At 40.8% G+C, this 23454-nt stretch overlaps 1 protein-coding gene across 4 annotated transcripts in view; it reads left to right on the forward strand.

The window, feature by feature from the left end:
• Positions 1 to 23454, forward strand: part of mcoln2 (mucolipin TRP cation channel 2) — a 43884-nt gene that overhangs the window by 5158 nt on the left and 15272 nt on the right. For 3 of the 4 annotated variants that reach the window (XM_071344469.1, XM_071344467.1, XM_071344468.1), the window contains exons 6-12: positions 5613 to 5709; positions 5821 to 5920; positions 10680 to 10792; positions 14135 to 14284; positions 15102 to 15203; positions 15545 to 15667; positions 19069 to 19275. In XM_071344469.1, the coding sequence (XP_071200570.1) occupies positions 5613 to 5709; positions 5821 to 5920; positions 10680 to 10792; positions 14135 to 14284; positions 15102 to 15203; positions 15545 to 15667; positions 19069 to 19275 (892 nt within the window). Of the gene's footprint in view, positions 1 to 5612; positions 5710 to 5820; positions 5921 to 10679; positions 10793 to 14134; positions 14285 to 15101; positions 15204 to 15544; positions 15668 to 19068; positions 19276 to 21653; positions 21732 to 23454 lie in introns of all 4 variants that reach the window. The other variant, XM_071344470.1, reaches the window with a different exon arrangement.

Here is a 23454-nt window from a genome sequence, read left to right on the forward strand (position 1 = left end):
AATGACACATTTTTTGCAGGTGATCTACTAATTTGTCAAGGTAAAAATGTTTTTGAATGTGCATTTCACGATCTAACATAATCGTAGGCTACTTTTTGAGCTTTACATTGGAGTTTGGTTCTAAGTCAGAGATGGGCAACTTCGATGGGGGTGGAAGCCACAAGTCTGCATACCGAAATGAGCGTTCCCCACCACTTTGCATTTTTAGCATCACCTGTCTTGAGAGTGAATCATTATTTTTTTAGTTTTAGAACACATAGAGAAAATGTTGCAGTATTAAAGCTAGTTGGCTGCAATTCTATACATTTTGACATGGGGTGGAGAGAAGATTTTGCTACAGTGGCTTTGCGAAAGTTTTCACCCCCTTGGCATTTTATCTATTTTGTTGCCACACAACCTGGAATTAAAATAGTTTTTTTGGGGGGGGTTAGCATCATTTGATTTACACAACATGCTTACCACTTTGAAGACACAAAATATTTTTTATTGTGAAACAAACCAGAAATGAGACAAAAAGAACTGAACTTGAACGTGCATAACTATTCACCCCCCAAAGTCAATACTTTGTAGAGCCACCTTTTGCAGCAATTACAGCTGCAAGTCTCTTGGGGTATGTCTCTATAAACTTGGCACATCTAGCCACTGGGATTTTTGCCCATTCTTCAAGGCAAAACTGCTCCAGCTCCTTCAAGTTGGATGAGTTCCAATGGTGTACAGCAATATTTAAGTCATACCACATTTTCTCAATTGGATTCCCTGTGGGGATGGTGTTCTTGGGGTGATGAGAGGTGTTGGGTTTGCGCCAGACAGTCTTTTCCTTGATGGCCAAAAAGCTAAATTTTAGATTAATCTGACCAGAGTACCTTCTTCATGTTTGGGGAGTCTCCCACATACCTTTTGGTGAACACTAAATGTGTTTGCTTATTTTTTTCTTTAAACAATGGCGTTTTTCTGGCCACTCTTCTGTAAAACCCAGCTCTGTGGAGTGTATGGCTTAAAGTGGTCCTATGGACAGATGCTCCAATCTCCGCTGTGGCGCTTTGCAGCTCCTTCAGGGGTATCTTTGGTCTCTTTGTTGCATCTGATTAAGCCCTCCTTGCCTGGTCCGTGAGTTTTGATGGGCGGCCCTCTCTTGGCAGGTTTGTAGTGAGTTTCTGGGATGATGGTGTTGATGTGAACCATGATCAGCCTTTCAAAGTGCTAGGGGTCGGTAGTGGAATGGAACCATGACATCAGGAACCAAAACTCCTCCGTAGTGACCCGACACATGATAGCTAAATCAGCTGTTCGATTTAACTTACGGCATGTCAACTGAACCAGGATCACAGTCACATGGATTGGGAAGTATTTCTCAAAGTAATCTTCCAAGCGTTGGAGGTGAGCAGTCATCACTTGTAAGTAAGTAGCCTTGCACGAGCCTTGGATTGTGCGAACCGGAACGGCTCATTGAGCAGAAGCCTATGTCCTGTTTCTGTAGCATGAGGCAGCTTGATGTACAAGTACACGCCCTGAACAGGACACTAGTCTATCGCAGGGCCTTACCCTCAATCTATCTCAATGCTGAGTGCCAAACGGCAACTATCCAGGTCCCACTTTCGTATGACTCGGCCAGGGATTGAACCTTCCAATCTCAGGGCAGACACGCTAATGACAAGACCACTCGTATGGGACACTTACTGATGCTGTTTTCTGTTAGAAACGTGCACACCCAAGGGAAGGGGGCATGGAATTATTTCCTCTGAATCCACTGATTCGGTTACTCATCTGTAGAATGTTTTTGTATTTCCCCTGCGTCTTACGTTTAGTTCGTTCAATTTCTCAAATATGTATGTTACATAGGCAATGTAACAGTTTCATTAATTCACTGCTTGAGCACACTCCGCCAACCCTAATGTCCTAGCTGTGTCTGAATCCTGGCATAGGAAGTCCACCAAAAATTGTGACATTTCCATCCCCAATAGCATTTGTCTTGACGGAAAATGTAAAAGGGGGAGGAATTGCAATATACTGTAGAGATAGCCTGCAGAGTTCTGTCATACTATGCAGGTCTATGCCCAAACAGTTCGAGCTTCTACTTTTAAAGATCCATCTCTCCAGAAATAAGTCCTTCACTGTTGCCGCTTGTTATAGACACCCCTCAGCTCCCAGCTGTGCCCTGGACACCATATGTGAATTGATTGCCCCCCATCTATCATCAGAGTTCGTACTGCTAGGTGACATAAATTGGGATATGATTAACACCCCGACCATCCTACAATCTAAGCTAGATACCCTCAATCTCACACAAATTATAAAGGAACCTACCAGGTACAACCCCAAATCCGTAAACATGGGCACCCTCATAGATATCATCCTGACCAACTTGCCCTCTAAATACACCTCTGCTGTTTCCAACCAGGATCTCAGCGATCACTGCCTCATTGCCTGCGTCCGTTATGGGTCCGTGGTCAAACGACCACCCCTCATCACTGTCAAATGTTCCCTAAAACACTTCTGCGAGCTGGCCTTTGTAATCGACCTGGCCCAGGTATCCTGGAAGGATATTGACCTCATCCCATCAGTAGAGGATACCTGGTTGTTCTTTAGAAGTGCTTTCCCCACCATCTTAAATAAGCGTGCCCCTTTCAAAAGAAATTGAACTAAGAACAGATATAGCCCTTGGTTCACTCCGGACTTGACTGCCCTTAACCAGCACAAAAACACCCTGTGGCATCCTGCACTAACATTGAATAGTCCCCACGATATGCAACTTTTCAGGGAAGTTAGGAACCAATACACACAGTCAGTTAGGAAAGCAAAGGCTAGCTTTTTCAAACAGAAATTTGCATCCTGCAGCACTAATTCCAAAAAGTTTTGGGACACTGTAAAGTCCATGGAGAATAAGAGCACCTCCTCCCAGCTGCCCACTGCACTAAGACTAGGAAACACTGTCACCACTGATAAATCCACGATAATCGAATTTCAATAAGTATTTCTCTACGGCTGGCCATGCTTTCCACCTGACTACCCCTGCCAACAGCTCTGCAACCCCCACAGCAGCTGGCAGTCTCTCTGGCAGTCTCTATGGGGGTGCCAGAGGGTTCAATTCTCAGGACGACTCTCTTCTCTGTTTACATCAATGATGTTGCTCTTGCTGCTGGTTATTCTCTGATCCACCTCTACGCAGACGACACCATTCTGTATACATCTGGCCCTTCTTTGGACACTGTTAGCAAACCTCCAAACGACCTTCAACGCCATACAACACTCCTTCCGTGGCCTCAAACTGCTCTTAAATGCTAGTAAAATGAAATGCATGCTCGTCAACTGATCTCTGCCCGCACCTGCCTGCCATTCCAGCATCACTACTCTGGACGGTTCTGACTTAGAATATGTGGACAACTACCTGTACCTAGGTGTCTGGTTGGACTGTAAACTCTCCTTCCAGACTCACATTAAGCATCTCCAATCCAAAATTAAATCTAGAATTGGCTTCCTATTTCGCAACAAAGCATCCTTTACTCATGCTGCCAAACATACCCTCGTAAAACTGACTATCCTACCGATCCTTAGTCATTTACAAAATATCCTCCAACACTCTACTCAGCAAATTGGATGCAGTCTATCACAGTGCCATCCGTTTTGTCACCAAAGCCCCATATACTACCCACCACTGCGACCTGTATGCTCTCGTTGGCTGGCCCTCGCTAAATATTCATCGCTAAACCCACTGGCTCCAGGTCATCTAAGTCTTTGCTAGGTAAAGCTCTGCCTTATCTCAGCTCACTAGTCGCCATAGCAACACTCACCCGCAGCACACGCTCCAGCAGGTATATTTCACTGGTCATCCCCAAAGCCAACACCTCCTTTGGCCGCCTTTCCTTCCAGCTCTCTGTTGCCAATGACTGGAACGAATTGCAAAAATCACTGAAGCTGGAGACTTATATCTCCCTCACTAACTTTAAGCATCAGCTGTCAGAGCAGCTTACTGATCACTGCACCTGTACATAGCCCATCCAACCAACTACCTACCTAATCCCCTATTTGTTTTAGTTTTTCTGCTTTTTTGCACACCAGTATTTCTACTTGCACATTCTCATCTGCACATATATCAATTTAGCATGTAAATTGCTAAATTGTAATTACTTCGCCACTATTAGCCTATTTATTGCCTTACCTCCTTACTTAATTTGCACACACTGTATACAGATGTTTCTATTGTTATTGACTGTACGTTTGTTTATCCCATGTGTAACTCTGTGTTTTTGTCGCACTGCTTTGCTTTATCTTGGCCAGGTCACAGTTGTAAATGAGAACTTGTTTTAAACTGGCCTACCTGGTTAAATAAAGGTGGGGGGAAAAACATTTGAATGCTACATCCATTGTGAATGACAAAGTTCCTCTCTCAAAGCGAAAAGCCTCAGTGTGAAATAGAACATTATCATGCTCTGATCCCATATCTCCATGTAGTTTTGCAAACAGGCTTGGGCGCAGTGAATGTGGTTTGATGTAGTTTACAATCGAAGTTACCTGCTGCAGTATATCTCTGAGTTCTGTGCTTCGATCTTTTGCCACCAGTTGCTCTCGGTGTATCATACAATGCGACCTTATGGCAGAAGGAGATAGATGGAGCCCCATCTGTGCAAAAGCCCACCATCCGATCCTATGTAGAATCTGTTTTTCTGCACATCCCCTGTGCAGTTTCATTCTCGGGAATCGTGAGACAGAACTGTGTGGAGGTGTCGGTGTGTGGAGGTGTCGGTGTGTGGGGGTGTCGGTGTGTGGGGGTGTCGGCCCTCACAGCTAACGTCCCTTTGGAGAACATAAACTGGGGAGTTTGAGTTCAGTCAGTTTCCTCTTGATTACTAGTAATAGCATAAATTCTTTGTTTAACAGTATTATCTGACAAAGATAATGATGTGAGTTTCTATGCCTCTGCCTCCCCACACATTGTTTTCACCATATCAATTGTGGCCAGTAATATCAAAGTCTGTAATAGTGTGTGGTTTCATGGCGTAGTGGGCCTAGTCAATCAGCATGGGAATAATTTTTCCATGATCTAAGGGCACGCTCTGGTTTCTTTTATATTTGAATAATTTTGATTTTTAAGGTTAACCAAATTACAATGATGGGTGGGGGGGGGGGGGGGGGGGGTTGCTGAAGAGTATTTCTCTCTTTAATAAAGCGTGGGGAAAAACTCATTCTGATAGGCTGGGCCTAGCTCCCCAGTGGGTGGGCCTAGCTTCCAAGTGGGTGGGCTTATGGCTGCACCCCTGTTTGTGAAATCCATAGATTAGGGCCTAATTAATTTATTTCAATTGACTGATTTCCATATGATTAATTCTCCAGCAACCCCATTTTCAAATTCGGCAACCCCATTTGGGGTCACAATCCATAGTTTGGGAACCGCTGGCTTATGGGTAATGTGATTGAGGCTTTACATGTACCTGCTGATGTATCACCATGCAGGCTACGTTGTGTCGAGCGTGGTGGAATGAAAATGCATCTCAACCAAGGAAAATGTGTGGTGGGCCGACCCCGCCAACCTTGACCCGTTCCTTGTGCCGCAGCGAGGGGTACTTGGATCATTTGGGGATTGATTTCTTATTAACGTTGGCATGTTTTCCTTTCAGGCTTGTTGATATCAAGATCACGTTTCAACTTAAAGGAATCAACCTGCAAACAGTGCGCTCACATGAGTTACCCGACTGTTATGTATTTTTTGTGACGGTAAGTTTCCTTTGTTGTGTTTAAACATGTAACCCCATCATCATGCCCACGGAGCGCTGTTGGTACTGTTAGACCATTTTGTAATCTGTTTTCAGTTGTCTCTTTCTCCAGATCACATTTGATAACCAGTGTCACAGCGGAAAGATAAAAGTCTTCCTCGACATTGACGCACTGAGCAGCGCGTGCAAAAACTGGAAGATTTCAGGGACTGGTAAGTATAGTTAAGTTTGAGTTATTAAGAAACCAATTTGTTCATCAGGATTAATTGTCCTGGGTAATTAAATAAACGCAGTATGTTCAAATACTTGAGGTGCCGTTAAGTAGGTGTACATGCAAACAAATGCACGACTCCAGTTTTCTTACTCATATTATTATAATTATTTGATTTATTCCGCTCGTTCCAGCACTTAAACGACTTAAGCTATTAACATGAAACCAACTTCCAAATGTGCAGATCGACCCAACTTATTTTTGATATTGTATACTTTTTGTACTACAGCAACATTTAAATGAGCTGACAATACATTTCAATGGAAATAAAAGTGCCATAGACTTACACCATATATACAAAAGTATGTGGACACCCCTTCAAATGAGTATATTCGTCTATTTCAGCCACACCCGTTGCTGACAGGTGTATAAACTCGAGCACCCAGCCATGCAATCTCCATAGACAAACATTGGCAATAGAATGGCCTTATTGAAGACCTGAGTGACTTTCTGCCCTGCTAGAGCTGCTCCAGTCAACTGTAAGTGCTGTTATTGTGAAGTGGAAACATCTAGGATCAACAATAGCTCAGCCGCGAAGTGGTAGGCCACATAAGCTCACAGACTGTGACCGCCGAGTCCAAAGACTCTGGACAGGTGAAACTGGAGCAGCAGCGCGACCAGGTGGACTCGGGACAGCTGAGAATACTTGCTCGTATTCATAGTGCCAACGGTAAAGTTTGGTGGAGGAGGAATAATGGTCTGGGGTGGTTTTTCATGGTTCAGGCTGGGCCCCTTAGGTCCAGTGAAGGGACATAACGCTACAGCATACAATGGCATTCTAGACGATTCTGCGCTTCCAACTTTGTGGAAACAGTTTTGGGAAGGCCATTTCCTGTTTCAGCATGACAATGCCCCCGTGCACAAAGCGAGGTCCATACAGAAATGGTTTGCCGAGATCGGTGTGGAAGAACTTGACTGGCCTGCACAGAGCCCTGACCTTAACCTCATTGAACGCCTTTGGGATGAATTGGAACGCCAACTGCGAGCCAGGCCTAATCACCAGTGCCCGACCTCAGTAATGCTCTTGTGGCTGAATGGAAGAAAGTCCCCTCAGCAAGAGTGGAGGCTGTTATAACTACACTGAACAAAAATATAAAAGCAACATGTAAAGTTTTGGTCCTATGTTTCATGAGCTGAAATAAAAAATCCCAGAAATTTTCCATACGAACAAAAAGCTTATTTCTCTCAAATTTTCTGAACAAATTTGTTTAGTGAGCATTTGTTTATTGACTTGTTTATTGTTTACTCCATGTGTAACTCTGTGTTGTCTGTTCACACTGCTATGCTTTATCTTGGCCAGGTCGCAGTTGCAAATGAGAACTTGTTCTCAACTAGCCTACCTGGTTAAATAAAGGTGAAATAAAAAATAAATAAAATAAAAAAATTCTTCTTAGCCAAGATGATTGAGTTGGACTATTTCTGTCTGTAATAAAGCCCCTTTTCTGGGGGAAAGAAATAATGCTGATTGGCTGCGCCTATGCCTCCCAAGGCCCACCCATGGCTGCACTCCTGCCCAGTCAAATGAAAATCAAAGATTAGGGCCTAAAGCGTTCATTTAAATTGACTCATTTCCTTATATGAACTCCAACTCAGTAAAATCTTTGACATTTTTGAATGTTGCGTTTATATTTTTGGTGAGTATACATATGTTGGCATAACATAACTCGCTAACAGTAACTATTGAACCGTTTAAGCTAGACACACCAAACCAACTTTCTCATTTTCAGGCTATCCTAATTTCAAGTTATTAAACTGTTATCAACTATTATTATATACATTTTCATAAAATACATCACCAACCCTAACTCTTAAACCGTTCAAGCTAGAGATACTAAACCAGCTTCCTCATTCTTAAACTTTTATCAACTATAACTATATGAAATTGCATGAATTTGCATAAAGAAACTACAAACAATAATTATTGAAAAGTTCAAGCTACATTATAGGCACCAAAATTCCACATGTTCAGGTTCACATGTAACTTCAAATTCTTAAAAAACTTTCAAAAATGACAACTTCAAATTAGCATCAAATAACACACCAACAGTAATTCTTGATCCGTAATTCTTGATCCGTTCAAGCTAGAGACACAAAACCAACTTTCACATGTTCAGGCTATCCTAACTTAAAATTGTTATACACTTTTATCAACTATATCTAAGCAAATTGCATAAATTAGCATACAATTTATCACCAACAGTAACTGTTGAACTGCTATCCTATTTTCAAATTCGTATTTTTTTTAAACAAATATAACTATACAAATTTGAATAAATTAGCATACAATTACTTGCCAACAGTAACTATTGAACCGTTCAAGATAGACACCAAAGCAACCATCACATGTTCAGGCTTTCCTAACTTCACATTTGTATATCCTTTTATCAACTATAACTCCCTCATTTGCATAAATTAGCATACAATTTCTCACCAACAGTAACTCTTGATCAGTTCAAGCTAGACATACTAAACTCACTTCATGTTCAGGCTATCCTAACTCCCATATCTAAAAAACGTTAACATTTTAGTCATTTAGCAGACGCTCTTATCCAGAGCGACTTACATGCATACATTTTATTACATTTTTTTTTTTTTTTTACATACTGAGACAAGGATATCCCTACCGGCCAAACCCTCCCTACCGGCCAAACCCTCCCTAACCCAGACGACGCTATGCCAATTGTGCATCGCCCCACGGATCTCCCGGTTGCGGCCGGCTGCGACAGAGCCTGGGCGCGAACCCAGCCCAGCCTGGGCGCGAACCCAGAGACTCTGGTGGCACAGCTAGTGCCCTAGACCACTGCGCCACCCGGGAGTTAAGACATAACTATAAACATTTGCATAAACTAAGTCACTAACAGTAACTCTTAATTAAACCATTCTAGCTATAGATACTCAACCAACTTCCTCATGTTCCAGCTATCCTAACATCAAATTATTACAAACTTTTATCAACTATAACTATATGAAATTGCTTAGATTTGAATAAAAAAACTACAAACAGTAATTATTGAACCGTTCCAGCTATAAGCACCGAACTAGCTTTGTCATGTTCAGGATATCCTAACTTTAAATTATTCACTTTGATCAACTATAGCGCACTTGCACAAAATAGCATACAATGACCAACCCACAGTAACTCTTTATTCGTTCAAGCTAGGGACTCCGAACCAATTTTCTCATGTTTATACTATCCTAACTTCAAATTCTTCAAAACTTTCAACAAATAGAACTATACAGATTTGAATGTATTTGCATAAAATAACCCACTAAAAGTAACTTCTTCCCTTTCAAGCTAGAGACACTAAATCAAGATTCTCATGTTCAGCCTATCCTAACGTAAACGTAACTTTTATTATATAAATGAACTATAAATATATAAATGTACATACTTTTACAAAAATAACTCACCGTCAGTAACTGTTGATCCTTCAAGTTTATGCCACCAAACCAACCTTTACATGTTCAGCCTATACTAAACCAACAGTAACTCTTGATCCGTTCAAGCTAGACTCCAAACCGCCTTTCACATGTTATGCCAATCCTAACTTCAAATTATTAAACTTTCAACAACTACAACTATATAATTTGTAATACATGTTTGTAAAGTAAGCCACCAACAGTAACTCTTGATCCATTCAAGCTATACACCAAACCAACTTTCACATGTTCAGGCTATCCTAACTTCAAATACTTAAATGTTTACAAGAACAAAAAACACAAATGTACATGCATTTGCATAAATAACTCATCAATAGAAATTCTTGAACTGTTTAAGCTACTGTAGAGCCAAAAACCCAACCGTCACATATTCAGGCTATCCTAAATTCAAATTCTTATACAATTTTATCAACAATAACTATGGAATTTGCGTAAATCAGCATACAATTTTTAACCAACAGTAACTGTTGAACCATTCAAGCTAGATCACATGTTCAGGCTATCCTAACTTAAAAATCTTAACTGTAACAACTATACAAATGTAACGAAATTAGCATAAAATGACTCGCCAACAGTAACTATTGATCTGTTCAAGCTAGATACACCAAACCAATTTTTACATGTTCAGGCTATCAAAAATTCTAAATCTTCAAAAGATTTCAACAACTATACAAATTGTAATACACTTGCATAAAATAACTGAATAAAAGTAACTCGTCTTCCGTTCAAGCTAGAGACACCAAACCACCTTTCACATGTTCATTGCATAAATTAGCATACAATTTCCCACCAACAGTAAGTCTTGATCCTTTCAAGCTAGAGATCCTAAACATATTTCCTCATGTTCAGGCTATCCTAACATCAAATTCTTAGACTTTGTCAACTATAACACCAAACCAACTTCCACATTTTAAGGCTATTCAATCAATCAATCCATCACAAGCTAGCATGCACATCATATTTTCTTCAGGAAATGTACTTTTCTAGTTTAGCCTGCCTTACTAGCTTTTGCTAGTAGAGGAACGTTGGTAAGTTGCTCAGGAGTGTTTGCTAAATGACTGTAAAATGTACTTTTGAGTATAATTTGACATATGTACTGTATTTGAACTAAGTCTCAAATAAGTCCAAATCCAACCATAATGTTTCTTCTCTAAACAACCAATACTGAAGACTTCCAATGTTGACACTGTGACACTATGTCAAAAGCCTCAAAGCACATGGGAAGAGTTATGTAACCCAGGTGTCTTTATCTGTTTCAGCTCAGAAGAACACACACTACCTTCTGGTGTTTGATGGCTTTGTCATACTGGTTTGCCTGACCTCGGCCGTGCTATGCACACGCTCCATCGTTCTGGCAGTCAAATTACTGCAGGTCAGTTAATGATACATTATGGAAGTTTAGTTGCTAATTATATACATCACATTTCGGCTTGAAAGGCCAATGTTGGCTGTATGGTTAATACACATGTATGATGTGAATTTCTTGTCTCATAAAACCCAACTTGTGTTTTAGCTAAACAATATACGCTTTGCTCATGGGTGCGATGTCATTTCTGGACAATATTTATCTCCATTTAGAGGGATCCCTTTTGGCTCAAAAACCAAATTGTAGGTGTTCTGGACCCCTCACTGGCCAATCAGAATGTGTTCCATGGCTAAATATGTGGTTGCTTCAAGTTGTGTATTTACAGTCTTTTATGTATTGTGTTGTAATCAACTCCAATTACAATAGTCCATTATGGCCTAGTTTGTTAAATAGCCTACAGAAACAAAATAACAAAATATATGTAGGCCAGTCCTATCTTCGCTTAACTTCTTATGGCTGCAGGCGCAGTATTGAGTAGCTTGGATGAAAAGGTGCCCAGAGGTGCCCAGAGTAAACTGCCTGCCCCTCAGTCCCAGTTGTTAATATATGCATATTATTATTAGCATTGGATAGAAAACACTCTGACGTTTCTAAAACTGTTTGAATGATGTATGTGAGTATAACAGAACTCATATGGCATGCGAAAACCTGAGAAAAATCCAACCAGGAAGTGGGATATCTGAGGTTTGTAGTTTTTCAAAACTTGGCCTACCGAATACACAGTGTCTATGGAGTCAAGTTGCACTTCCTATGGCTTCCACTAGATGTCAACCATCTTTAGAAACTGGTTTGGGGATTCTACTATAAAGGAGGGGCTCATGAGACCTGTTTGAGTCAGTGGTCTGGCAGAGTGTCTCAGGCTCGTGATGCGCACTCCCGACAGTCAGCTCTCATTCCAGTGCTTTTCTTCAGACATAGGAATTCTCCGGCTGGAAGCTTATTGATGTTTTATGTTAAAACATCCTAAAGATTGATTCCATACATCGGTTGACTTGTTTCTATGACCTGTAACGGAATTTTTTCGAGATTTTGTCTGGACGAAGTGCTCGCGCCTCATGAAGATGGATTACTGGGCTGAACACGCTAACAACAAGTGGCTATTTGGACATAAATGATGGACTTTATGGAACTTTATGGAACAAATCAGTCATTTATTGTCGAACTGGGATTCCTGGAAGTGCCTTCTGATGAAGATCATCAAAGGTAAGTGAATATTTATTGTGTTATTTCTAACTTCTGTTGACCCCCCCAAAAAAATGATATATTTTTTTTAAAGACAATTAATTACATTCCCCACCCCCAAAAACCCCTCAATGCACCAACAACCAAGAAAATGAACTAAAGAGAAAAAAGAAAAAGACAGAACAAACAGCAAACAACAATGCAAAACAAAACAAGGGACATCAAGGACAACTAAAATCATAACAGCAATGCCAACTGTATATGTTTGAGTGCATGTCTGGCACTATTACGTGTGTGTGTGTGTGTGTCCGTGTATGCGTGTATTTGAATGAGTGTGTGTGTGTGTATATGCATGGGTACAAAGACCTGCACGGTATCAGCCTCATCTTTGACCATCATTCTATCTCCCACACAGCATTTCCACTCCAACTTATCTCCAGGTGCTTCAATAAAGTACTAAGTAAAGGGTCTGAATACTTATGTACAGTGCATTTGGAAAGTATTCAGACCCCTTGACTTTTTGCACATTTTGTTACGTTACAGCCTTATTCTAAAATGGACTCAATAGTTATTATCCCCATTATCAATCTACACACAATATCCCATAATGACAAAGCAAAAACTGGTTTAGACATTTTTGAAAATGTATATAAAAGAAACTGAAATATCACATTTACATAAGTATTAAGACCCTTTTAGTGAAATCAAATCAAAATCTAATTAAATGTTATTTGTCAAATGTTCCAAATCAAACAGGTGTATACCTTACTGTAAACTGCTTACTTACAAGCCCTTAACCAACAATGCAGTTCAAGAAATAGAGTTAAGAAAATATTTACTAAATAAACTAAAGTAAAAAATTAAATAAAAAGTAGCACAATAAAATAACAAGGTTATATACAGGGGGTAGCGGTACAGAGTCAATGTGCAGGGTTACAGGTTAGTTCGAGGTCATTTGTACATGTAGATGGGGGTAAAGTAACTATGCATAGATAATCAACAGTGAGTAGCAGCAGTGTGCTCAGTACTTTGTTGAAGCACCTTTGGCAGCAGTTACAACCTCGAGTCTACTTAGCCTCCATAGCCTTGTTATCTACCCTCTTGGTCCTGGTGTCTTCTGTAGCCTATCTTCTAGCTAAATCCAACTCTTTGTTTCGAATCCTCTTCGCTATATTCTGGATGAAACATCTATGGATGAATGTCACAATGTAGTAAAAAAAAAAATGCTCCATTCTCAAATTCATGTTGATGATTGGAATCCCTTGAAGCCATTATGGTCTGGTAAGTTCTTTCAGTTTTGCCCAAAGTATTGTGTTAGTGTCCGCCTCCCTTTTTAAAAAAGGCCGCCTTGGAGGAGGGAGAGGGCCAGAGCATGAGGCTCCGCTCCCCAGGAGTTCAAATGTGTCAGCTTGTATATTTAGCAATGCATCTGCTGATAGGAACATCACTGAAAGACGTTTAATGGCTCTATCAAACAAGGACAGCCATATACATGCACAAAAACGTATAGCGCGATAAGTATCACATTGAGACTTCGTGAAATTCCACAAAGCAGGACTACATTTATTTTCGGATCTCCCCCCATCATTACACCAGAAGCCGTCATAGGGTGTATCATTTAGTGCGCAAAGCCCAGACCTGCCTTCCTCCTAGGCAATGATGTGTAAAACACATCTCGCTGACCTAAAATACCTTGAACGTGATGAAAACAAGCCCAGATTCCCCCAGGGTGAAATTCCCTTTCAAGAACACCTCAAATATTGCCACCCCTTCCGCCTCAGCACAAGCGAGCTGATGTTAGGTAGGTAAATTGCCGAAATTGGCGTGAAGGGGGTAAAATGCCATTGAGCCAGTTTTTACATGACGAAATTTGTAACTAACGTGCGTTTTAACACTTGTGCCTCCTTAGCGCCAGACGAAAACAGAGCCCTCGGTCTCTTTCTGTGTCTGAGTCTCCAGAAGTGTCACTCACAATTTCACCATGACAATGTGCATCCTATAGTATTCATTATAAATGCGGTAAAAAGTTACATGAACTTGCTTGTGACATGTTGCCAGTTTTGTGTAAACTTCATGATGGGCTTTTATAACCATTTGTGTGGTTTATTACAGTATACAATGATCTTTCAATTCCTGGCCTGATGAATTTATCCCCCTTTATTCCAGAGATTTTCCAGGTTCTTCCGTGAGAATTATAATCACAAGGTGTGTGAGACTGACCAAAAGGAGTTTTTAAACGGCTGGTATGTTTTGGTGATCGTCAGTGACGCTATGGCCATAGTAGGATCCATATTGAAGATGGAAATACAAGCAAAGGTAATTCTCAACTCAAATGTTTCAAACTCCTTGAAAGAGTTTCAGCTGACACACATTCACCAGACATCTCTTTCTTTCCTACATTTAATAGGAACATGTCTAATCATAGGAAGATTATCTATCTGTTAGGGGAGAAGTATCTGTTAATTGAATGATTGGAATATTCCGCCCTGAAACATATAATTGTATGGAAGTGATTAGAATGTATAACATCATAATCAATAAATGTGTAGTCCTAGTCAGAATTAGGGTAAAGACAATATGTCTTTATGGTATTATAAACACAGACTGTCTGAGCTCGGTGCCGACCTGACTAGAGATTGGGAGAGAACAGGGAGTACGTGTAAAGAACAAGGTCACTGATCTCTGTCGGCTGGGTAGCAGGATATGTGTGTGTGTGTGTGTGTGTGTGTGTGTGTGTGTGTGTGTGTGTGTGTGTGTGTGTGTGTGTGTGTGTGTGTGTGTGTGTGTGTGTGTGTGTGTGTGTGTGTGTGTGTGTGTGTGTGTGTGTGTGTGTGTATGGTTGTGTGAATGTGTGGGCGTGAGAAGTCAGTATAAAATGAATTGTTTTGTATTCTTGACTTTAGAACGTTCTCGTGAATACATCTTTTTGACTATCTATTTTAGCTGGGCCTCCGTCTGTTTCGTTCGACTGGGCTTGGACTTTGTAACAAGATGGTTGAATCAAGACATTGTAAAACTCCCAAAGACTATTTACTCTAACCTGAGTGACTTTCGAGTCAGATCTTTATGACTTGCATGTTAACCATTTACCCCCAGTTGGCATAAGGAAAATGAACTCCTCTCTCCCTTCTAGAGTCTTACCAGCTATGATGTGTGCAGCATCTTTCTGGGGACTTCTACGCTGATGGTGTGGGTGGGAGTGATCAGGTACCTGGGCTACTTCCAAAAGTACAATGTAAGTTTGATCAAAGATAATTATCCAGTTGGAATAGACGTGTCCTGTTTGGCCACATGCAAACTCAGACTTACATAAAAAATACATTGGAAAAGACCATTTAAAAATCTATACATAATGAAAGTGGTTAAAAACAAGGATGTGGCAATAAGAGTGATTCATCAACTTAAGGAACACTATCTTAAACACTGATTCAACACAGGTTTTACAGTGTGTGTGTGTGTGTGTGTGTGTGTGTGTGTGTGTGTGTGTGTGTGTGTGTGTGTGTGTGTGTGTGTGTGTGTGTGTGTGTGTGTGTGTGTGTGTGTGCACATGCCTGTGCACATGCGTGTGTGTTCCAGGTGCTCATCCTGACTATGAAGACTGCCTTCCCCAAGGTGATCCGCTTCTGTTGCTGTGCTGGCATGATCTACCTGGGGTACACCTTTTGTGGCTGGATCGTACTTGGCCCTTACCATGAAAAGGTACTGACTGGGAATGGCAATGCTGATACTCATTTTAATTCTACAGAATAGGGACTCCCGAGTGGCGCAGCGGTCTAAGGCACTGCACCGCAGTGCTAGAGCCGTCACTACAGACCCTGGTTCGAGCCTGGGCTGTATCACAACCGTCCATGATCGGGAGTCCCATAGGTCAGAGCACAATTGACCCAGCGTCTTCTGGGTTAGGTGAAGGTTTGGCTGGGGTAGGCCGTCATTGTAAATAAGAATGTGTTCTTAAAACTGACTTGCCTAATTAAATAAAAAATACCAGGCTTCATATTTTAGAACCATTTCCTTAACTGTACACAACTTAAAGTGATAGTCCTCTGTGTGTACCGACCCAATTCAAGCACTGGCGATATAAATAGGCTTCATGTGGCCTGGTGTGGTTTTGCAATGGCCTGAAACGGAACATGTTTACACTGTCACCTAACAATTTGATGTATTGTTATCCATTTACAACCACAAGATGGCAGCATCTATACATTTTGCTGCTTGTTGTTGCTTGTCTAGTCAGTGTTGCACCATTATGAGGCACACACATAATGCCTGAATCATTAATGCTAGCAAGGAAGGGCCCAAGTGTCTAAAGTGATCGCTGGTTTATAAGAAAAATAATTGACGGAAGTCGAGAAACATCGCAATAGTAAACAAGAGCTCACATGGTGGACTGCAGAATCCTCAAACTAACTTTAACCCGCGTCAAACTACACAGCCACACTTTAGTTGGATTGTCTCCTGTAGTTGGTCTACACATGTTCAAACTATCAAAAGCAATTTCCAATTAACACTTTGCTGGGATTAGGGTTAGGTTCAGGGGATTAGGTTTAGGGTTGGGGTAAATTGACACAGTAGTTAGTATAGTGAACAAAAATATAAACGCAACAGAACCATACATTTATATATATGTTTGTTTTTATTTATTACATTTTTTTACCCCTTTTTCTCCCCGATTTCGTGATATCCAATTCGTAGTTACAGTCTTGTCCCATCGCTGCAACTCCCGTACGGACTCGGGAGAGGCGAAGGTCAAGAGCCATGCGTCTTCCGAAACACAACCCTGCCAAGCCACACTGCTTCTTGACACACTGCTCGCTTAACCCGAAAGCCAGCCGCACCAATGTGTTGAAGGAAACACTGTACAACTGGCGACCGTGTCAGTGTGCATGCACCCGTTCCGCCACAAGAGTTGCTAGAGCGCGATGGGACAAGACCATCCTGGCCGGCCAAACCCTCCCCTAACCCGGACGACGCTGGGCCAATTGTGCACCGCATCATGGGTCTCCTGGTCGCGGCCGGCTGCAACACAGCCGGGATCGAACCAACATGCAACGATTTTACTGAGTTACAGATCTTATAAGGAAATCAGTCAATTGAAATAAATGTATTTGACCCAAATCTATGGATTTCACATGAATTGGCAAGGGTGCAGCCATGAGTGGGCCTGGGAAGCCTACCCACTTGGGGGCCAGGCTCACCCACGGGGGAGTCAGGCCCAGCCATTGAGAATGAGTTTCTCTGTTTCAACCAGTCCGAATACTCCTCAGTTTCCTCAGCTGTCCGGGATGCTGGTCTCAGACAATCCCACAGGTGAAGAAAGCGGATGTGGAGGTCCTGGGCTGGCGTGGTTACACGTGGTCTGCGGTTAGGAGGCTGGTTGGACATACTGCCAAATTCTCTAAAATGATGTTGGAGGTGACTTATGGTTGAGAAATGAACATTCAATTCTCTGGCAACAGCTCTGGTGGACATTCCTGAAGTCAGCATGCCAATTGCACGCTCCCTCAACTTGAGACATCTGTGACAAAATTGCACATTTTAGAGTGGCCTTTTATTGTCCCCAGCACAAGGTGCACCTATGTAATGACCACGCTGTTTAATCAGCTTTTTTTATATGCCACACCTGTCTGATGGATGGATTATCTTGGCCAATGATAAATGCTCACTAATAAGGATGTAAACACATTTGTGCTCAAAATTTGAGATAAATAAGCTTGGACAATTTCTGGGATCTTTTATTTCAGCTTATGAAAACATGGGATCAACTCTTTACATGTTGCATTTATATTTCTGTTTCGTATAGTTTGGGGACTATCCAAATACAGTGTTTCCCTTACAGGTTTACTATCTTAATTTGATCACTCTGTTGTCGCAGAGAATTTTCCTGCAATGCAGGAAATGCAAATTGTAGTATTTAAAAAGGCTTTGAATGTTTGTAATTTCCACATTAAAATGAGAGACTTGATTTATCCTATCAAAAAATGTATCAACCTCTACAAAAATGTCCATTTAATTATAATCCACATAATAGTTCACATTTCCTGTTGCTGCAGATCTAGAAAATGGTCAAATTAAGATAGAACATCTGTGTACTTGTACGCAGTCCAAATAAGGTGTGACCCTATTTTGTCTTCATTAGTTTGACATTTTCCTCTCATACTTTAAGAGTTTTCTGAATGATGGCATGAGTGAAATTATAATATTTGTTGTAACTTTTCTGTAAGGAGGAAGTTTGTTTTAAACAGAGTTTTAGCATAGTTTTAGTACACGCAATGCAATCAAGAGCTGCAGTATCAGATCTCCCATTATTTAAAATGTGGCGGTGCGTTTACTTATAGTGCGTTCGTGTTTGCAAGAGGAAAATGTTGCCCAATATGTGTAAAAATGGCACCAAACTGTCCTCACTGCACGGGTACATTGCAGAGAGGCTGTTCAGATAGATAGATATCGTTAATAGATATTGTATTATCTCTATGATTCAGACTATCCTTGATCACCTCAGTATTCAACTCTGGTGTCTGTTGCAACAAGATGTTCACTCATACTTACAACATGGGTGTGTGTCCCAAATGGCATCCTATTCCCTATATAGTGCACTACTTTTGACTCCCTATGGGCCCTGGTCAAAAGCAGTGCATTATGTAGGAAATGGGGTGCCTTTCGGGATGCAACCATACACTGCAGCCAGGGAAGTTACCATAACATCAACTCATTTAGACATTGTTTACCATTTGCAATAAACAAGGGATGTTACAGAGCTGCCCTCCCACACGTCCCCTACCCTACCTAGGATCTATACCGTCTGTCTGAGTGGGCTGTGCTTAGATGCTATCGCTCTTTGTTTGTAGTGATGTCTCCCCCTGAATCTGACTGTGTTTGTGGGATGTGTGCACTCTTTCCTCTCTCTCCCTCACTCACTCTTTCTCTCTCCTCTCTCTTTTTGCAATCTCTCTCCCATGTTTCTCTCTGTCCATCTCTCTGCTCCTCTCTCTCATTGTCTACGCCTGTCTCTCTCCCCTCTCTACTCGGTCCCCTTCCCTCTGTCATCTCTTGCTTTCTTTCTCCTGCCCCTTCACCCTTCTCTTCTTCTCACTCCATCTCAGTTTGAGGGCCTGAGTCGGGTGGCCGAGAGCCTGTTCTCGCTGGTCAACGGCGACGACATGTACACCACCTTTGCACAGCTGAAGGACAAAAACAGCCTGGTGTGGCTGTTCAGCCGCGTCTACCTCTACTCCTTCATCTCCCTCTTCATCTATATGGTGCTCTCGCTCTTCATCGCCCTCATCACAGACGCCTACGACACCATCAAGGTACTCACTCATACATTTGCTGGTTTGTGTTCAGTTGGCACAAAACGTAAGAAAATGATCTGAAATGGAGTGAAATGGGGAGGTACTATCTGAACGTGCCCAATTAGGAACGCTCACTTTGTTATCCGTTGCAAAACATTCTGAAACATTTTTCTAAGGTGTGGCCTGATGATCATGACCCACAGACCCAGGTATCAGGTCTATATCCCAGACTATACCACCCCAAATCCATAACTATCGTCCAAAAACAGCTTATTGAGATTTGAGGAGGGTTACATATGTAAACGGTCCATATCAGATATGTTTTAATGTCTAGTGAAAATGAGGGGGCCCAGGCACATTATTACACATAATTAATTAAAAGATATTGAATTTAGTCATCAGTGCCCCTTCAAAACAAAATAGTACATGAACAAATATTATACATTATGTGTAATGAGAGAAACAACAATATACGTTGAAAGATTAATCAACTGAGGACCCTTTCATGTGTTAATGAGCAATGGAATTGGAATCGGAAATTGGAATTGGAGATTTTGTCCAGTATGACATTATTTGTTATTCATCCTTTAATGTTCTTTCTATGGGCCCAATTCAGACTTAGTAAATGTCCGCCTTTCCCACGCACGCCTTTCCTATGCACTTTTCAGTAGTTGGTATTCAGACTTACCTTATGCATATGCATAACTGGCTTTGCAGGCGTGTTTCCCTTGCCCGCGAAGGACACATTTTATTAAACAGCTGAAAACCCTCCCACTTGATGGCCAACAGATTTTCTCGTGGAGTTTTCATTCAATAGGGATTTCCGTACATGCATCTAAAGCCACCCCTTTAAATGTGGTATACCTTTTAATTCTAATTTTGTCGAGACTCACTAGAATATATGAAGAGAATGATTCGGAATATTAGGGATCAATGAAAGATAGCCATGTAAATACACACATATTTGTATTCTTTTCAGCGGTAATTGGTAGATTTAAAAATACTCTGATCTTGTATATTATTTAGGGTTAGGAAAGTATTTTTGAAAAAAATAAAAGGGTTTGGAGAACATTTATGTTCAAAATATATTGATGAATCAAGAATGGTGGTTTGATTCATCCTGAAGGTTGCCATATCATTGAAATATTGGAAGGTGAGAAGTGTACAATATGGGTTGAACAGTAGTCCTATAAATCTACCCTAATAATCCTCACTAATCATGGAACTGTGACAATGGTCGAGTCGCCGTGAACCGTGCGCCAGCATCCAGATTGAAACTGCTAAGTACACTGTGTACGAAAAATTAGGAACACCTTTTTATCGACACCAATTTTTCAAAATGCAGTGAAAAGTCTGGGCATATAATTGAAAGATTCTAGCATTAATCAACTCGGCAGGTTTGGGGCTATACTGTCATTTGCATGTAGGCTACAGAAGCATATAGTTTGGGTCTCCAAATTTTAGGGCCAGCATTTCATAAACTTGGTGATATGTTGACAGGCTTCAGTTTGCTGCCGTGTGACGGGTTTGTCTCACATTTGTCTCTGGCGATCATAATGCAAAATAGATCTAAACAATTGTCATATATATTTACAATTCCCTTATCCAAGTGACTTGCTCATTTACGTAGATCTTATTGAGTTGTAAATTGCAGTGTTGTAAATTGCAGGGATGCAGTTCCACTTGGAACCCCAGATTGCTCGATCTTATCGTTTCATTGTGCATGAAGGTGGTCAAATTATGAGGCAATTAAGTCGAGGTCAGAATACAACGTATCTGTAGACACGCCTACGCAACACCTTCATTTCTTTGATCTTCACCCCGAACAAATAGAGGGTGAATAGCATGCTTGCTTTAAGTTCAAGATCAGAATGCATGTAAACAGAGAAGTTTATGAAGAGCAATTAGTGCCTTCAGAAAGTATTCACACCTCTTGACTTTTTCCACATTTTGTGTTACAAAGTGGGATTAAAGTGGATTTAATTGTCATTTTTCTCAACGATCTACAAAAAATACTCTAATGTCAAAGTGGAAGAAAAAATGTGAACATTTGTAAAAAAATAGAACACTAATGTACTGTATCTTGATTAGATACGTATTCAACAGCCTGAGTCAATACATGTTATAATCACCTTTGGCAGTAATTACAGCTGCGAGTCTTTCTGGTTAAGTCTCTAAGAGCTTTGCACACCTGGATTGTACCATATTTGCACATTATTCTTTTTTAAATCCTTAAAGCTCTGCCAAGTTGGTTTTGATCATTGCTAGACAGCCATTTTCATGGCTTAATATAGATTTTCAAGCCAATTTAAGTCAAAACTGTAACTAGGCCACTCAGGAAAATTCAATGTTGTCTTGGTAAGGAACTCCAGTGTATATTTGGCCTTGTGTTTTAGGTTATTGTCCTGCTGAAAGGTGAATTAATCTCCCACTGTGTAAAGATCGTCTAAGGGAGGAGACCAAAACGCAGCGTGGTAAGTGTTCATGCCTTTTAATGAGAAGTGAACACTATGACAAAAATAACAAAGTGATAAACAAAAATCGAACAACACGAAACAGTTCTGTCTGGTACAGACACAAAGACAGAAAACAACTACCCATAAAACACAGGTGGGAAAAGGCTACCTAAGTATGGTTCTCAATTAGAGACAACGATGGACAGCTGCCTCTGATTGAGAACCACACCCGGCCAAACACACAGAAATAAAAAACATAGAACACAAAACATAGAATGCCCACCCCAACTCACGCCCTGACCAAACCAAAATAGAGACATAAAAAGGATCTCTAAGGTCAATGTACCGGTTTTCTTCGGTGGAAGAAGGAGAGGACCAAAGCGCAGTGTGGTAAGTGTCCATAATGTTTAATTAAAGACAATAAACTGAACACTTCCAAATAGAAAACAACAAAAGTGACAACCGAAACAGTTCTATCTGGTGCAGACACACAAAGACTGAAAACAACCACCCACAAAACCCAACACAAAACAGGCTACCTAAATATGGTTCCCAATCAGGGACAACGATTGACAGCTGCCTCTGATTGAGAACCATATCAGGCCAAACACAGAAATAGCAAAACATAGAAATACAAACATAGATTGCCCACCCCAACTCACACCCTGACCATACTAAATAAAGACAAAACAAAGGAAATAAAGGTCAGAACGTGACAGTCAAGTCGTGACACACTGTCTGGTGGAAAGCAGACTGAACCAGGTTTCCCTCTAGGATTTTGCTTTTGCTTAGCTCCATTCCATTTCTTTTTATTCTGAAAAACTACAGTCATTAACGATGACAAGCATACCTATAACATGATGCAGCCACCACTATGCTTGGAAATATGGAGAGTAGTACTCAGTATTGTGTTGTTTTGGATTTGCCCCAAACATAACAATTTGTATGTTTGTTATAAAGGAAATTCCTTTGGCAATTTTTGGGCAGTTTTACTTTAGTGCCTTGTTGCAAACAGGACGCATGTTTTGGAATAATTTTCACTGTCAATTTGGTTAGTATTGTGGAGTAGCTACAATGTTGTTGATCCATCCTCATTCTTCTCCTATCACAGCCATTAAACTCTGTAACTGTTTAAAAGTCACCATTGGCCTCATGGTGAAATCCCTGAGCGGGTTCCTCCTTCTCCGGAAACTGAGTTAGGATGGATGCCTCTCTTTGTAGTGGCTGGGTGTGTTGATACACCATCCTAAGTGTAATTGATAACTTCACCATGCTCAAAGGGATATTTCAAGTCAGCTTTTTTACCCATCTCCCAATAGGTGCCCTTATTTGTGAAGTATTGGAAAACCTCTCTGGTCTTTGTGGTTGAATCTGTTCGAATTTCACTGCTCGACTGAGACCATACAGATAATTGTATGTGTGGGGTACAGAAATAAGGTAGTCATTAAAAAATTATGTTAAACACTTAAACACTTAGCATTTATGCATGCTTAACTATTATTGCACACATAGTGAGTCCATGCAACTTATTATGTGACTTGTTTACCTTGCCATAACAAAGGGGTAAAATACTTATTGACTCAAGACATTTCAGCTTTTCATTTTTAATTAACTTGTAAACATAAAAAAATATATAATTCCTCTTCGACATTATGGGGTATTGTGTGTAAGCCAGTGATAATAAAACATCTGAATTTAATCCATTTTAAATTCAGGCTGTAACACAACAAAATGTGGAAAA

The sequence above is a fragment of the Salvelinus alpinus genome, chromosome 16 (genome assembly GCF_045679555.1).
Source record: "Salvelinus alpinus chromosome 16, SLU_Salpinus.1, whole genome shotgun sequence".
Lineage (NCBI taxonomy): Eukaryota > Metazoa > Chordata > Actinopteri > Salmoniformes > Salmonidae > Salvelinus > Salvelinus alpinus.